Here is a 16,419-nt window from a genome sequence, read left to right on the forward strand (position 1 = left end):
ACCTGTGTGAGGTTGAAGCATGTTAACTAACTACACTGGGCAGGGAATTAAACATTTAATTTGAGCAGATAAAGGGGTTTGCAACATCAATAATAATAATAATAATAATACACAGTGGGTGGCACGGTGGTGCAGCAGGTAGTGTTGCAGTCACACAGCTGCAGGGGCCTGGAGGTTGTGGGTTCGAATTCCCACTCCGGGTGACTGTCTATGAGGAGTGTGGTGTGTTCTCCCTGTGTCTGCGTGGGTTTCCTCCGGGTGACTGTCTGTGAGGAGTTTGGTGTGTTCTCCCTGTGTCTGTGTGGGTTTCCTCCGGGTGACTGTCTGTGAGGAGTTTGGTGTGTTCTCCCTGTGTCTGCGTGGGTTTCCTCGGGGTGACTGTCTGTGAGGAGTGTGGTGTGTTCTCCCTGTGTCTGAGTGGGTTTCCTCTAGGTGCTCCGGTTTCCTCCCACAGTCCAAAAACACACATTGGTAGGTGGATTGGCGACTCAAAAGTGTCCATAGGTGTGAGTGTGTGAGTTTGTGTTGCCCTGTGAAGCACTGGCGCCCCCTCCAGGGTGTATTCCCGCCTTGCGCCCAATGATTCCAGGTAGGCTCTGGACCCACCGCGACCCTGAACTGGATAAGCATTCAATGAATGAATGAATGAATAATACACATTGAATAATGCACTCACCAGCCTTGGCCTGTGCCACCGTTCTGTGAAATAACATTTTAATTGGAAGAAATAACTAGTTTATTTTTATCACTTAAAGATATCATCATAAAAGTTGCAAAAACTAAACTTTGAGGAATTAATCGATGATATTTCTGAACACACACAGTGTTACTGCTGTTCTGGATCAGGTCAAGTGCAGACAGCTAGTCTTCCATGTTGTTCCTAAAAAGGTATTCTGCCTGAAACACAGATCAAAACGATAGACTTTCAGAGCTATATCAGTACAATAAGAAAGAAAAGGAATAGAACAGAAGGAAAGAATACGGCAAAATAAACCCAGTACCAGAAAGTCAACAGGATCTTCAGGTTTCGCCTTGCAGCACTCCAGCAGCCCCTGGGTCAGTGTTGGTATCACATACTTCATTAGGTAGTGTCTCATGGGAATAGAGCGAGTCTCCAACAGCTCACCCTCTTGCTTCTTTACCTCCTTCACATTCCTGTTCTAGAGAGACCCAACAGTGTATGAGATGTGTCATCCATATCTGTACATCGTGTACACTGAAGTGGAACAGGGTTCTGTCTTAACCAGGCAGCACCGGGTGCGGACAGAGGGGCGTTTCGGTCTGGAATTGTGTCCAGTTTCTGACAATTCAGATCCTACTTTGAAAATGGTCAATAAACATTACTGAAATATGAAATATTGATTTTGGACCTTTGTGGGGAGGGAGTTTCAGCAGCTGGATTTTATTTGATACCCTAAACAAGGGATGTTAAAGCCATGTTAGGTAACAGCTGCTTTACCGTTGATTAACGGCTCATTTAGTCGAGTAATCGTGCCCAATGTTACAGTCATTCTGCATTGCTGTGGGATTTTTCCCAGTTGTTTTTATGAGTCTGTATAAACATGTAAAAATAAGCTTGTTTCTCTTGGAAAACTTGACATTTTCTTGAAATGAGATGCGTACAGCTTCAGTTTCTTAGCAAATGCAAAATTACATATCACCAGTAATGTTTTGTCAGTTATGTTAATCTCTAAAATACATAAAAATCTGGTGCTGAATTTATTCCTCCATTTAATAAAAAAAAAGTGGAATAACAGAGATTTATTATTTAGATATAAAGCACTTCCTATAATTTTTATTTATTCATTCAATGTCTGTAACCTCTTATCCAGTTCAGGGTCTCGGTGGGTCCAGAGCCCACCTGGAATCACTGGCTGGAAGACGGGAACCTACCCTGGAGCACCCGGAAGAAACCCACGCAGACACAGGGAGAACACACCACACTCCTCACAGACAGTCACCCGGAGGAAACCCATGTAGACACAGAGAGAACACACCCCACTCCTTACAGACAGTCACCCGGAGGAAACCCACGCAGACACAGAGAGAACACACCACACACCTCACAGACAGTCACCCAGAGGAAACCCACGTAGACACAGAGAGAACACACCCCACTCCTTACAGACAGTCACCCGGAGGAAACCCACACAGACACAGGGAGAACACACCACACTCCTCACAGACAGTCTCCCAGAGGAAACCCACGCAGACACAGGGAGAACACACCACACTCCTCACAGTCTCCCAGAGGAAACCCACGCAGACACAGGGAGAACACACCACACTCCTCACAGACAGTCACCCGGAGGAAACCCACGCAGACACAGGGAGAACACACCACACTCCAATGATTCCAGGTAGGCTTCGGACCCACTGCGACCCTGAACCGGACAATGAATGAATATTCCTTTAAAACTGTGGAAAAATATAGGTGCCCAAATGTACATGACTTATTTCAGGGTCAAGTTAAATAAAGTTGGACAATGTTGGTCAGGGCCATTTAGATATCTGTTCCATTAGCAGGAGTGAAAATGTAAAACGAAACATGAAATTCCAGACTGAAATCAGGCTTCGGTTAAATGGATAATCTTAAGTACTTGCGGAGATTATAACCTCTACCTGATTCCTTACCCATTGCTCCTGCAGGATGGTCATTCTGGCCCTCTCCTCTGCCTCCCTGACCTCTCTCTCGGCTGTCTCCTCTATAAACTGCTGGTGTCTCTCAGCAGCTCTTTTTCTGTCCTCTTCTGCCTGCTCTTCAGGGCTGGGGCCATAGTTCATAGCCCCTCCCACAATCTGGATTATCTTCTCAATCACAGCTTTATACTCTGTATCATCGACACTGTTGATCTCTGGGGGAAAAAAACAACCCACACTCCTGTTAGAAATAGGATACGATTAAATAAAAATGGACAAAATGCAATATTAATTTTGCTTGAGGAAGGCTGCTTAATCGTGTGATGACTTTCAGTCCATTCTTTATAGATACGTATATACCACACAACCTCAGAAACCACATAAGGAAATTTGCTTACTTACTTAACAGTTACTCTAAAAGCACTTAACAACTCAATGTGGCAGGAGGCACAAGTGTGACTGGTCTGTTACAACAATGGCAGTGATGTACAAGTTCCTTTTTTTGCTGTTAAGAACCTAATGTAACAAACATAACTATTTTGTAGGTTGTATTTCAGTGTTTTGTTCTTGACATGGGGATCACTAAAGCCTTTGAATTGTTTAAAAAAAGTTGGAACACACCTTTAAAGGCTAAGCCCCAGCTCTATGAAAGTGTCAAACAAATAAATACAGTGGAGTTTGAGTTCCTAACTTGTGTTTATTGATAGTCAGAAAACATGTTATTTCTTACTAATTGAAGGAAAAAGGTTTAAAAGAGCGTTGGTCCCCCCCCCCCCCAACGGTGTTGGGAAACTCTAATAGGCGTCTTGCCTGTGACGTAGATGGTGGACAACAACTCTAGAAGCTGCACTTAATTTAATGCAAAATGACGAAAAGGTGTGTTGTTTTTGGCTGCAATCATTCAATGTACAGTGGGACATCTGTGAACAAATGACCCAAAGATCCCAAAATATCCAGAAAATGGACTAAATTTGTCAACTTTAAACGGGCACTTTGGAAAGGACCATCCGCTCACTCCGTTATCTGTAGCTCATTTCACTGGCGCTTTTCCAACAATATGGGCATGTAAGGACACCAACGAAAGGTGTTCAAGAGCCTCTGTAACATGGAGGTAAACAGGGTAAGGACACTCACTTCGCCTGTTTTAGTTGGTGTTAGTTAACGTTAGCTTGACTCGCTAAACTCGGTGTCTCAGATTATACTCGGCTACGTAGCTGCATTACGGAGGTTTATAGTGTCGGATGAATTCGAGTTCGACTTCGATCACATTTACAAGAAAAACGGTACGTCTACATTTGAGTTTAGCTTATTGCTAGGCTATTGTCATGAATAATGTTGGTTATTTAGCTAGATACTGTCATAACAGTCAGTCATAACGGTGTTTTACCGCGGCGTTGTTCAGCTGTTGTCCACCAGTGACGCACGGTCACGTTCAAGAATTTCTGTAGCGAGCTCGGGTTTTTCCGTCAATTTAATAAAATTGTCAGTTTTAAAGCAAATTAAGCTGCTATTTTCATTTTAATTCATACTTATATCTGTCAGTAACTACAATAATGTGGAATATTCATGGAGGTCCATTAAGTGGTGCTTAGCCTTTAAGAAACAAAAATATGCTTTTAAAATAAGTATTTCTATGTTGTCTATGTACTCAGCAAGCACACCCTCATCCTGTAAACGAGGTCACATGTACTCAACTTCACAAACTGTCATGTGACTAAATACAGGACATTCAGGAAATGATAAAGGAAGAGATAAAGCTGTGTAGGGACCTTTCCCGACTTTATAAAGGGTTTGTGACACGTGTTGCCACGGGCCCTCGTGGGCTACGAACAGTCACCTATGTGTTCAGGGTGGATTTCAAGCTCGTCAAAGTAGTTGAGCACTGTTTCGTCCTCTGTGTTCGCCTCTCTAAAGGCGGAAAGGCGTTTGAGGAACTCCTCCTGAGTGTAGTGCATCTCCTCCGCTAGGCCCTGTGGAAGGTTCTGGACCCTCTCTTTTAGAAACTCATCAGTGGCGTCCAGTGAGAAGATGTACTCTGCAAAGAAATAGACAAAAACAGCAGATGGCGAGAGCACTGATACACAGTAAGTTGAGAAAGAAATGAGGGATACTCAAAGATATCAAAATCATTCTTTCATTCATTCATTCATCTTCTGTAACCACTTCATCCTGTTCATTGTGGGTCTGGAGCCTACCTGGAATCATTGGGAGAAAGGCAGGAACACACAGTGGACGGGACACTAGTCCATCACGGGGTATCACACACTCATACTAATGAGGACGTTTTGTATAACCAATGCAACTAATAATGTGTTTTTGGACTGTGGAATAAAGCCAAAGCACTTGGAGGAAACACATGCAGACACAGGGAGAACACACCACAATCCTTTGTGACTTGAAGTGGAGTCCAAACCCATAACCCTAGGACCCTAAAGGTTTGTGGCAGCACTGTGTACTGTACCTTTCACAAGGTCATTAGAGCTCAACATGCTGGCTCAGTTGTGTTAAGCTGGCAAACACATGCTCACATTGGCTAGCATTGCACTGGCTAGCACTCCCAGCTATAGACTGCAGTGGCATTACAAGCATCAAACTCACAATCTGTATATATAATATTCTCTTTATTCACAATTTCTCCTGAATTCTACTCTAGGTGAAGTTGATCTCAGTTCCTATATTTTACAAATGATTACACGTTGTTATTAACCAGAAACAAATCCAGAAATCAGTCCTGACCCGGATGAATATTGATGCATCCGTAACAAATATGTTCAAGGTGATCACATGAAGGCGGCACGATGGTGCAGCAGGTAGGTGTCGCAGTCACACAGCCCCAGGTGACTGTGTGTGAGGAGTGTGGTGTGTTCTCCCTGTGTCTGCGTGGGTTTCCACCGGGTGACTGTGTGTGAGGAGTGTGGTGCATTCTCACTGTGTCTGCGTGGGTTTCCTCCGGGTGACTGTGTGTGAGGAGTGTGGTGTGTTTTCCCTGTGTCTGCGTGGGTTTCCTCTGGGTGAATGTCTGTGAGGAGTGTGGTGTGTTCTCTCTGTGTCTGCGTGGGTTTCCACCGGGTGACTGTGTGTGAGGAGTGTGGTGTGTTCTTCCTGTGTCTGCGTGGGTTTCCTCCGGGTGACTGTCTGTGAGGAGTGTGGTGTGTTCTCCCTGTGTCTGCGTGGGTTTCCACCGGGTGACTGTGTGTGAGGAGTGTGGTGCGTTCTCACTGTGTCTGCATGGGTTTCCTCCGGGTGACTGTGTGTGAGGAGTGTGGTGTGTTTTCCCTGTGTCTGTGTGGGTTTCCTCCGGGTGACTGTCTGTGAGGAGTGTGGTGTGTTCTCTCTGTGTCTGCGTGGGTTTCCACCGGGTGACTGTGTGTGAGGAGTGTGGTGTGTTCTTCCTGTGTCTGCGTGGGTTTCCTCCGGGTGACTGTCTGTGAGGAGTGTGGTGTGTTCTCCCTGTGTCTGCGTGGGTTTCCACCGGGTGACTGTGTGTGAGGAGTGTAGTGTGTTCTCCCTGTGTCTGTGTGGGTTTCCTCCGGGTGACTGTCTGTGAGGAGTGTGGTGTGTGTTCTCTCTGTGTCTGTGTGGGTTTCCTCTGGGTGAATGTCTGTGAGGAGTGTGGTGTGTTCTCCCTGTGTCTGCATGGGTTTCCTCCGGGTGACTGTCTGTGAGGAGTGTGGTGTGTTCTCCCTGTGTCTGCGTGGGTTTCCTCTGGGTGACTGTCTGTGAGGAGTGTGGTGTTTTCTTCCTGTGTCTGCGTGGGTTTCCTCCGGGTGACTGTCTGTGAGGAGTGTGGTGTTTTCTCCCTGTGTCTGCATGGGTTTCCTCCGGGTGAATGTCTGTGAGGAGTGTGGTGTGTTCTCCCTGTGTCTGCGTGGGTTTCCTCCGGGTGACTGTCTGTGAGGAGTGTGGTGTGTTCTCCCTGTGTCTGCGTGGGTTTCCTCCGGGTGACTGTCTGTGAGGAGTGTGGTGTGTTCTCTCTGTGTCTGTGTGGGTTATCTCTGGGTGAATGTCTGTGAGGAGTGTGGTGTGTTCTCCCTGTGTCTGCGTGGGTTTCCTCCGGGTGACTGTCTGTGAGGAGTGTGGTGTGTTCTCCCTGTGTCTGCGTGGGTTTCCTCCGGGTGACTGTCTGTGAGGAGTGTGGTGTGTTCTCCCTGTCTCTGCATGGGTTTCCTCTGGGTGACTGTCTGTGAGGAGTGTGGTATGTTCTACCTGTGTCTGCGTGGGTTTCCTCTGGGTGACTGTCTGTGAGGAGTGTGGTGTGTTCTCTCTGTGTCTGCGTGGGTTTCCTCTGGGTGACTGTGTGTGAGGAGTGTGGTGTGTTCTCCCTGTGTCTGCGTGGGTTTCCTCTTGGTGAATGTCTGTGAGGAGTGTGGTGTGTTCTCTCTGTGTCTGCATGGGTTTCCTCCGGGTGACTGTCTGTGAGGAGTGTGGTGTGTTCTCTCTGTGTCTGCGTGGGTTTCCTCCGGGTGCTCCGGTTTCCTCCCACAGTCCAAAAACACACATTGGTAGGTGGATTGGCGACTCAAAAGTGTCCGTAGGTGTGAGTGTTTGAGTGAATGTGTGAGTGTGTGTTGCCCTGTGAAGGACTGGCGCCCCCTCCAGGGTGTGTTCCCGCCTTGCGCCCAATGATTCCAGGTAGGCTCTGGACCCACCGTGACCCTGAACTGGATAAGGATAATGAATGATAATGGTAAACACATGAGAAGAATGAAGAATACCTCTAAAGTCATTCACTGTGGCAATACAAAACTGAGACTGTGCATTTAACCCATCCGTGGCACATTTAACCCTGTAACTGTTTGCTTATTATTCATTATGTCTTGTCCAGGAATGAATATGAATTACTCATTAATATGAATTTACCTGGTATTATCTTCTTGTTATACGGTGGCAGTTTAGATCGGGAGTCCTCCTGTTCCATGTCCTCATCTGAGACACATTAGAGAGGTTCAGAGAGGTTAAAAATCTATAAAATTAATAAGTGGATATAAATAGAATCAAATTAAAGTACCTCACCATAGAAAATTTTTTTAGCTTGTTCGTATGTCAGGGGGTAGCCATTCAAGACAAAGCCTTGATTCCTACAAGGCTTTGAACTGAGCTTCTCTCGGATGACGTGCAAAACATTCTGGTCATCCAGCTTTTCTACACAGACAAGTGACAAAATCACCTGCTATTCACAAGGTCAGTGCACTTGCTTTTTAGGAGAGTAACTTGTACCTGCATTTTGAGACAGACTGTCCTTCAGAGAGCCCAGCAGCTCCTGAGCCATCTGTAACGCTTCCTCATTGTCATTTTCTCCATCACCCCACTGCAGCATTTGCTCCTAATACAAATGTCAAACATGTATCACCCATGACAAGAAGTCAAAATGTTGCAGCCAAGAACTTCGGTGATGGATCCCACTGACCAGCAGCTTTATCTTCTCCTCAATGGCCTCCTTGACTCTGATATGATGGACTTTATAATGATCACACAGTCGTACTGCCACTGAAGACTTCCCAACAGCAGGGGGGCCAAGAAGACAGATCTTGATTGGCTAGAAGAAAGTCAATAAATACAGTAAACAATAACAACAATTATGAAGTGTTCTCAATGCTACATTTCACCACTACACAAATTTGTTTGATTATATTTGTCATTTGACTTTTGGCAGCTCCTGTGAGGATCAATTGGATGCAACCCTCGCATCCCACCTGAGCTTGGGACTGGCTCTGGGAGCACTTTCACCAGCACAAACCCCAGCGGATGGGCAGATCTAGCTATCTATCGTTACACTTATATAGCGCCTTTCTAGACCCAAGGACACTTTACAATTCACACTGCTCAGAACACTCTATCCACATACACACACACTGGCGAGAAGCGGCAGCCAAACGCGCACAGCGTACTCTCGACCAGGAACGACCGTTCACCTGGAGGACTGCATCGGGCACTAGGGTTTCACACAGGACAGAACGCTAATCCATATCTAGGCACACACATTCACTCACACGCAGAAGTCAATTCACCTACCCTCCATGTTTTTGGACTGTGGGAAGAAACCGGAGCCCCCGGAGGAAACCCACGCAGACACAGGGAGAACACGTAATCTCCACCCAGATGGTACTTGAACCCAAGATCCCAGCACTGAGAGGCGAATGTGCTCACCACTAAGCCCCCGTGCCACCGGGCATATGACACTGGGAGACCACACCAAGCGTCAAACAAACAGTGACTCACGGCAAGGACCAGACCTTTGACCCCCAGTGCACTGCTGAGCCACTCTGACATTGCTTTTTTATTTAGGTACAATTCAAAAGAATGTTTTAAATAAATGTGACTGGAGGGAGGAACTGTTTACAGATTTCACTCATCCAATGTTTCTTCTAAAATGAAGGGAAATCATGTTTACAGGGGATTTACTACAAGTGACATCCATTATGTATATGTTTAATTTGTCTTGATGAACCCGTACCTCCTCAGCAGTTAGAAAACGTAGCTCCACACTGCCCCTAACTTTGGGAACCACTGTGCTAGTGCGTAATTTGGGATAAAGCCGCAGCTCAGTTAGAATCAAAGCTGTTTAAATTGGAGCTTTGTGTTTATTACAATAACACACAACATAAAAACCAGGACCACAGGTGTGTCAGGGGTGTTATGTGTTTTTCTCCCTCATGTGTACAACCGTGAACATTAAAACTCAGAAGACACACAGGTTTTTAGTAAGACACAATGGTATGCATATGGTAAGAAATGTACAGGATTTCTGGACTTTTCTGGAGAGAAGGCAGTGATTTCATTTCATGTCATTTATAGTGAGATATCATATCCTGTATGAATGATTTGTAAACATTACAGACATCCTTTAGTGAAATAACATTACCCCAGTTACCCAGGTAATCTATCCAACAGGAGTGTAAGGTTTTATGTTGGGTGATTCAGAAGAGCAAAGTGTTGATGAAAATAAAATGATAATATTCTTGCTTCCTGGTTGACTTCCTGTAACAGGTCTGAAAATCCAAACCATCCAAATAAAAGTGTTTTCACATTCCACCCGAACTGAACCTTGTTTCAGTCTGATCCAGATCAAGACCGCCATTTTTGGTCAAACCAAATTGTGGTCCTTTAGTCTGCACGCCGTGGTATGGGGCAGTTTATACGCCAGCTTTTCTTTTTTTTTTAGACAAAACTGAAAAGCCAGAGACTCTGGACCACCGGGTCACCGGGTGACTGACTGTGAGGAGTGTGGTGTGTTCTCCCTGTGTCTGCGTGGGTTTCCTCCGGGTGACTGTCTGTGAGGAGTGTGGTGTGTTCTCCCTGTGTCTGCGTGGGTTTCCTCCGGGTGACTGTCTGTGAGGAGCGTGGTGTGTACTCTCTGTGTCTACGTGGGTTTCCTCCGTGTGACTGTCTGTGAGGAGTGTGGTGTGTTCTTCCTGTGTCTGCGTGGGTTTCCTCCGGGTGACTGTCTGTGAGGAGTGTGGTGTGTTCTCCCTGTGTCTGCGTGGGTTTCCTCCGGTTGACTGTCTGTGAGGAGTGTGGTGTGTTCTCCCTGTGTCTGCATGGGTTTCCTCTGGGTGATTGTCTGTGAGGAGTGTGGTGTGTTCTCCCTGTGTCTGCATGGGTTTCCTCCGGGTGACTGTCTGTGAGGAGTGTGGTGTGTTCTCCGTGTCTGCGTGGGTTTCCTCCGGGTGACTGTCTGTGAGGAGTGTGGTGTGTTCTCCCTGTGTCTGCGTGGGTTTCCTCCGGGTGACTGTCTGTGAGGAGTGTGGTGTGTTCTCCCTGTGTCTGCGTGGGTTTCCTCCGGGTGACTGTCTGTGAGGAGTGTGGTGTGTTCTCTCTGTGTCTGCGTGGGTTTCCTCCGGGTGACTGTCTGTGAGGAGTGTGGTGTGTTCTCCCTGTGTCTGCGTGGGTTTCCTCCGGGTGACTGTCTGTGAGGAGTGTGGTGTGTTCTCCCTGTGTCTGCGTGGGTTTCCTCCGGGTGACTGTCTGTGAGGAGTGTGGTGTGTTCTCCCTGTGTCTGCGTGGGTTTCCTCCGGGTGACTGTCTGTGAGGAGTGTGGTGTGTTCTCCCTGTGTCTGCGTGGGTTTCCTCCGGATGACTGTCTGTGAGGAGTGTGATGTGTTCTCTCTGTATCTGCTTGGGTTTCCTCCGGGTGACTGTCTGTGAGGAGTGTGGTGTGTTCTCCCTGTGTCTGCGTGGGTTTCCTCCGGGTGCTCCAGTTTCCTCCCACAGTCCAAAAACATACGTTGGTAGGTGGATTGGTGACTTAAAAGTGTCTGTAGGTGTGAATGAATGTGTGAGTGTGTGTGTTGCCCTGTGAAGGACTGATTCCAGGTAGGCTCTGGACCCACCGTGACCCTGAACTGGATTAGCGATTACAGATAATGAATGAATGAATGAATGAATGAATGATTACAAGTGACTTCTACAAACCTTTGGATATCTTTGAATGTATTACGGAGTCATCTTCACGTTGACACTCACCAGAAGCCGCCTGGTCTGTCTGTACTCCTCCACAACACGGCTCACATTGTCGATGATTCCAGATTCACACACCCAGCGCAGACTGAACACATCTCTCAGCAAAACAGGCTCAATCCTGAGATTCAGGCTTAGCTGATCTACGTCTGTTTTCTGGGGACATGAACCATAAATATACATCTTCACAAAGCCAGATTAACACATTAAACTTTGCGTAAACAAATGTCACAATGTCAAAACAGGCGCACCGTAAGTTCCTGAGTGAGGTATGCATCATCTTTTGGGACTTTTTTTATTTCTTCAGGACCCAGCACAAATGCAATGGCCTTGAGGATGGAGGAGAGAAGCAGAAATAAATTAAACGCAAAAGACCTTTGTCTTGTTCCCTTAAAGGACCCACAAGCTATATTTTATCATTCACTGAACTCCACTTACAATATCTGAGAGATTTAAGCATCATAACTGAAATTAACATTTTACATAACCATTTCAGACCTGTTCATTCCTTAGAATTTAACAGGCTGTTTTTTAAAGTGCCTTTAAGACTGGAATACGTAAATGAGTGTTGTCCTAAAAGCCAATGTAGAAACATTATTTATAACAGGGTAATGGAGGCTAACAAATGAACTACAGTCTGTAATTGTAGAACTACAACACTACATATATGGAAAGATGGACAATCAGTGTAGAAACTAATTTGTTTTAATGCTATGTCTGATCACTGAATACTACTGAATATATAAAATATATAATATAGGGTGGGCCATTTATATGGATACACCTTAATAAAATGGGAATGGTTGGTGATATTAACTTCCTGTTTGTGGTACATTAGTATATGGAAGGGGGGAAACTTTTCAAGATGGGTGGTGACCATGGCGGCCATTTTGAAGTCGGCCATTTTGGATCCAACGTTTGTTTTTTCAATGGGAAGAAGGTCATGTGACACATCAAACTTATTGGGAATTTCACAAGAAAAACAATCGTGTGCTTTAACATAACGTAATGGTGTTTTAACGTAACTTTATTCTTTCATAAGTTATTTACAAGTTTCTGACCACTTATAAGATGTCTTCACATTTGTGGCACATTATTATATGGGAGGGGGGAAACTTTTCAAGCACCTGAAACTACGGATACTGGAAGCCTGTGCTAGCATTTCTCCTGCGGTGTTGCTATCAGTGTGTGAAGAGTGGGAGAAGAGGGTTGCACTGACAATCCAACACAATGGGCAGCACTTTGAACACATTTTATAAGTGGTCAGAAACTTGTTAATAACTCATGAAAGAATAAAGTTACGTTAAAACCAACACCATTGTTTTTCTTGTGAAATTCCCAATAAGTTTGATGTGTCACGTGACCCTCTTACCATTGAAAAAAACAGAAGTTGGATCCAAAATGGCCGACTTCAAAATGGCCGCCATGGTCACCACCCATCTTGAAAATTTTCCCCCCTCCCATATACTAATGTGCCACAAACAGGAAGTTAATATCACCAACCATTCCCATTTTATTAAGGTGTATCCATATAAATGGCCCACCCTGTACATTTACTGAATATATAAAAATATATTCATTTTAGTGACATTTAACTTCAAGCAATAACTTCAAAACAATCTGTAGTTGTCACTTTTTTAATATGGGTTCCTTCAAGATGACAGAGCACCTACCTTTACGATGTCCTCAAGTGTATTCTTGGAGTCATCCACAGCTACCAGGTAGTGTGTTGTGGGTTTGTGATCAATGATGTTTTGTATTATCCTGGAAATACAGATAAAATTGTCTATTTAAAGTAAAACCAAATAAAAGATGGACCTGAAATAAAAAGTGGTTTTTGATTAGTTGCACTAACCCAGCCAGATCGTAGACATGGATGGTAGGAATGACATTCATAGCTGGTCCAAAAACAGGGATGCTGCTCAGCTTTCCCAGCCAAGACTCCTGAGATATGTGATCAGAAACAAGAAAGCACACGCATCATTAATATCACTACAGCTGAGATATTACAGACTGCACCGTTGATACCATTTATCAGGTCAAGGCCATCCGAAAGTCCTCAGCTGTCTGAAAATATCATTGTTCATATTCTGTAACAAATGTAACTGGCAATGCCACTATAGTCTAATAGAGCATAACGTAACGTAGGTTACATGGCAACAACAGAGGTTGGTGTGTTCTCCCTGTGTCTGCGTGGGTTTCCTCCGGGTGCTCCGGTTTCCTCCCACAGTCCAAAAGCACACGCTGGTAGGTGGATTGGCGACTCAAAAGTGTCCGTAGGTTTAAGTGTGTGAGTGAATGTGTGTGTGTGTTGCCCTGTGAAGGACTGGCGCCCCCTCCAGGGTGTGTTCCCGCCTTGCGCCCAATGATTCCAGGTAGGCTCTGGACCCACCGTGACCCTGAACTGGATAAAGGTTACAGATAATGAATGAATGAATGAATGAATAACATCTAGAGTTTTATGACCCACGTGATCTTCAGAGGGGGGTTGTTCTGATAATGAATCTATAAGTTAGTAAAAGAGGTGAAGTACTCATTTTAAAGGTAAGGCTCATTTTAAAACTCAGTAGTTTTTTTAAAATCATGTCTGTGTCTGCTAAGACTGAAGGTTTCAATATCAGAACTGTCACCAGAAAAAATCGTTTTGAACAAATCATCTAAGAAAAAGAAAACAGGCTTCATTTGTAACAGTACCTTAAAGAAAAAGTGGAAAACGCCCTCGCCCATTCCGTACTGCAAACCCGCAGCCACGACGTAAGTGGAGAGCTTGGACTTTTTCTAAGAGAGAGGGTTCAGTTAGGAAACAAACTGAGAAGTAGCCAAAACAGATAAATATTAAAAATAACGAATAAAAAAACATCGTTAATGTGCCTGTACCGTTTTCCCCAACTTCAAAACAAGCTTCTCTGCACTTGCATGCGCTTTAAAGTTAGGATGCGGTCTTTTCCGTCTGTAGTCGTCTTCCGTCAGAGGCATATCAGGATCATCCTGAGAAACAGAGTAAGACAGGATGTAAACTACAGCAGTGTCCTTCGTTAAATGAGTTGTAGTGGTTTGGTTAAGATGACACTCACGCCACCAGACGGTTTAGTCATTGCCCATGTCATCAGTGTGGACACCAGTATGAACATTTTGGGAGATGTGAAGTATTTGATCTCACTGTGGAGGGCTGTAGTGAGAAAACACAACTTTTTATCACCATTCATTAAGCTACGAGTCCTGCACAAGTCTATTATGGTAACTGTCATAAACCTCCATGAACGTTTATAAAGGCTCATCATTATAACTCTTCGTAGGCCGAAATTGACTGAAGAAGCTTTTATGATCGCTGACTGACACTTGGTGGAATAATCTTCAATACATTTTTTTTAAACAGCTATTGTAAGGTGTCATGTAGCCTAATAACCTACAGTAACCTGCTACCCAGCTTTTTAATAAAGCAAAAAATAACACAGACCCATATGTGACTTCACTAAAGTAACTTGGACATGCAGTGGTCACCTGAAATGGCCCATGATGCCTCATCAATCACTTCGGCATCCTCTGAGATATTATACACAATCACATCACACTCCATCAGTCGCTGTAGGAGCTCATCTCGGCTTAATGCCTGAAAGAAGGGGGTCGAAAAACGTAAAGCATATATATTATACTGTTTTTCCCCCGGTGAACACAGTTCTAAGCTCTTAATGAAACATCTGTGATGTGCCTTGGGCAAAACACCACAAGGATCACGCCCCACAGCTGTATTCTCACCCGTCTAAAAACCCCGGTTCAGAACAGCTGGTTTTAGCATCTGTTAATTTAAATGATGAGCCGCCACAGAGCACACAGCAAGGAGCAGCATCAAGCAAGGCACACTGACGCTCTTGTTTAAGCAGTCTTTGCTCAGTTCTCTCATTTCTCCATTGCAAAAGTGGGAGAAAAAGTAGGAGAGGATCAATATCACAATGGCTAATTTGATCCTATCCTGTATGTTAGCTGGCTCCACATCTCCAAATTACTGAGAGTATTTCGTAATATGTCCCATTTTCAGGACAGTTCAAATAAAATGGGATACGTTAGGTTTGGCAACACAGAGTTTACCTTGGTCAGCAACGAAAGCAAATGTTACTGAGGCACTGTGTATGATCTGAACAGATCTGAAGTACATTACAAATAAAAATACATTCATTTGACTCAGTAAACTTTATTGTGATCAGTTACTATACACTTCTGGTGGTGCCTAAGAACAACCCTTGTACACTGTGTTTCTAACTTTGTAGACACATTATTCAGAATTTCTTCTGAACAGTATTAATTGTGAAGCTGCCGCCATTTTGTGCTAGTAACTGAGTGTAAAAGGGTTTACACACGTTGGAACATACTGTAAGGATTGGATTCAGCCACAATGGCTTAAACATTGAGATTAAGAACTCAGGGTGGCTTTATGTACCCCTCTAAACCACACTTGGCTTTAGGCATGACGTTAACCCTTAAAGCTGGAAGATTTTGATATGGTGAATATTGCTCTATGTATGCTGGAAATGAAAATATGTTGTTTCATTTTTGTTCCATTTTTGAAGGGTGAAGGCTAGGGGCACCTGAGGCATTAGAAGCTTGTCTCTGTTAAATTTATAATTTTGTACTAATAATATGGAGCTAAATAGTGCCCTCAAAACAATCCCAACTCATTGTACACACAGTGGGAAAAAAGAGTAAACGCAAAGGCGGCATAAGGGGCTGCTGCAAATAAGTGAAGAGACGTTGGGTCAAGAACCATTTTTTTTAGGGGGGGGGGGTTCATTTTTATGAAAACGATTAAAAAAACAAACTCACCGAATATTCCTCCAACACAAAACGTTTATCTTTATCATCTTTACTTTTAACCGTTCCAACGATCTGAAAGCGGCCGTCTTTTACATTATCTTCCTTTTTATAAACTTTATTTTCCTCGTCCTCTCCCTCGCCTTCATCCAGAGACTCTCCGGCAGCACAGGTGGACAGATACTAACCAACAAAACACACAGAAATCACTCAAGTGACACTTAAATATGTGTTTAATAGCCAAATTACACATAAGCTGACCTTAGCGATGAATTTCGACGAGTAGGAATCTAAATAATTAACGAAAATCCGTTTAGAGACGGGGCTCTCCGTCGCCATCTTTCCCCCGTTGCGAGGCGAATGGTTTCGTCCTTGGTTGCTAAGCACAACAAACTTGAGGCCACTGTTCTTAAAACCTGCTAAACATATTTTTAAAAGTCTAAACAGTAATTTAGATTCATTTGAGGGGACAGTTTGGTTTTTAAAAACCAAGGTTTGCAATGTTTACATATTAAA

The 16,419-nt window shown here is 44.3% G+C and overlaps 1 protein-coding gene across 1 annotated transcript; it reads right to left on the bottom strand.

The window, feature by feature from the left end:
* Positions 1-666: 666 nt before the first annotated feature.
* ak7a (adenylate kinase 7a) lies at positions 667-16,268 on the bottom strand. The gene is made up of 18 exons (XM_066677168.1): positions 16,165-16,268; positions 15,916-16,086; positions 14,599-14,707; positions 14,172-14,266; positions 13,975-14,085; positions 13,792-13,875; positions 12,953-13,041; positions 12,771-12,861; positions 11,349-11,426; positions 11,104-11,253; positions 8,048-8,176; positions 7,858-7,963; positions 7,654-7,782; positions 7,501-7,566; positions 4,478-4,675; positions 2,635-2,855; positions 1,002-1,160; positions 667-897 (listed from the first exon to the last, which is right to left on the bottom strand). The coding sequence occupies exons 1-18, from the start codon at positions 16,240-16,242 to the stop codon at positions 862-864; spliced, it is 2,100 nt and encodes a 699-aa protein (XP_066533265.1). The 5' UTR covers positions 16,243-16,268; the 3' UTR covers positions 667-861.
* Positions 16,269-16,419: the final 151 nt, after the last annotated feature.

Source organism: Hoplias malabaricus, chromosome 7 (assembly GCF_029633855.1).
Source record: "Hoplias malabaricus isolate fHopMal1 chromosome 7, fHopMal1.hap1, whole genome shotgun sequence".
NCBI classification, from domain to species: Eukaryota; Metazoa; Chordata; class Actinopteri; order Characiformes; family Erythrinidae; genus Hoplias; species Hoplias malabaricus.

What these genes read in the sequence shown, in the direction of transcription:
- ak7a (XM_066677168.1), bottom strand. Translation starts at nt 16,242, where the DNA reads ATGGCGACGGAGAGCCCCGTCTCTAAACGGATTTTCGTTAATTATTTA. An exon ending in CACTTGAGGACATCGTAAAG is followed by an intron (nt 11,427 to 12,770) that starts GTAGGTGCTCTG and finishes TCCATCCTCAAG; the next exon opens with GCCATTGCATTTGTGCTGGG. An exon ending in ACCTCACTCAGGAACTTACG is followed by an intron (nt 11,254 to 11,348) that starts GTGCGCCTGTTT and finishes TCATGTCCCCAG; the next exon opens with AAAACAGACGTAGATCAGCT.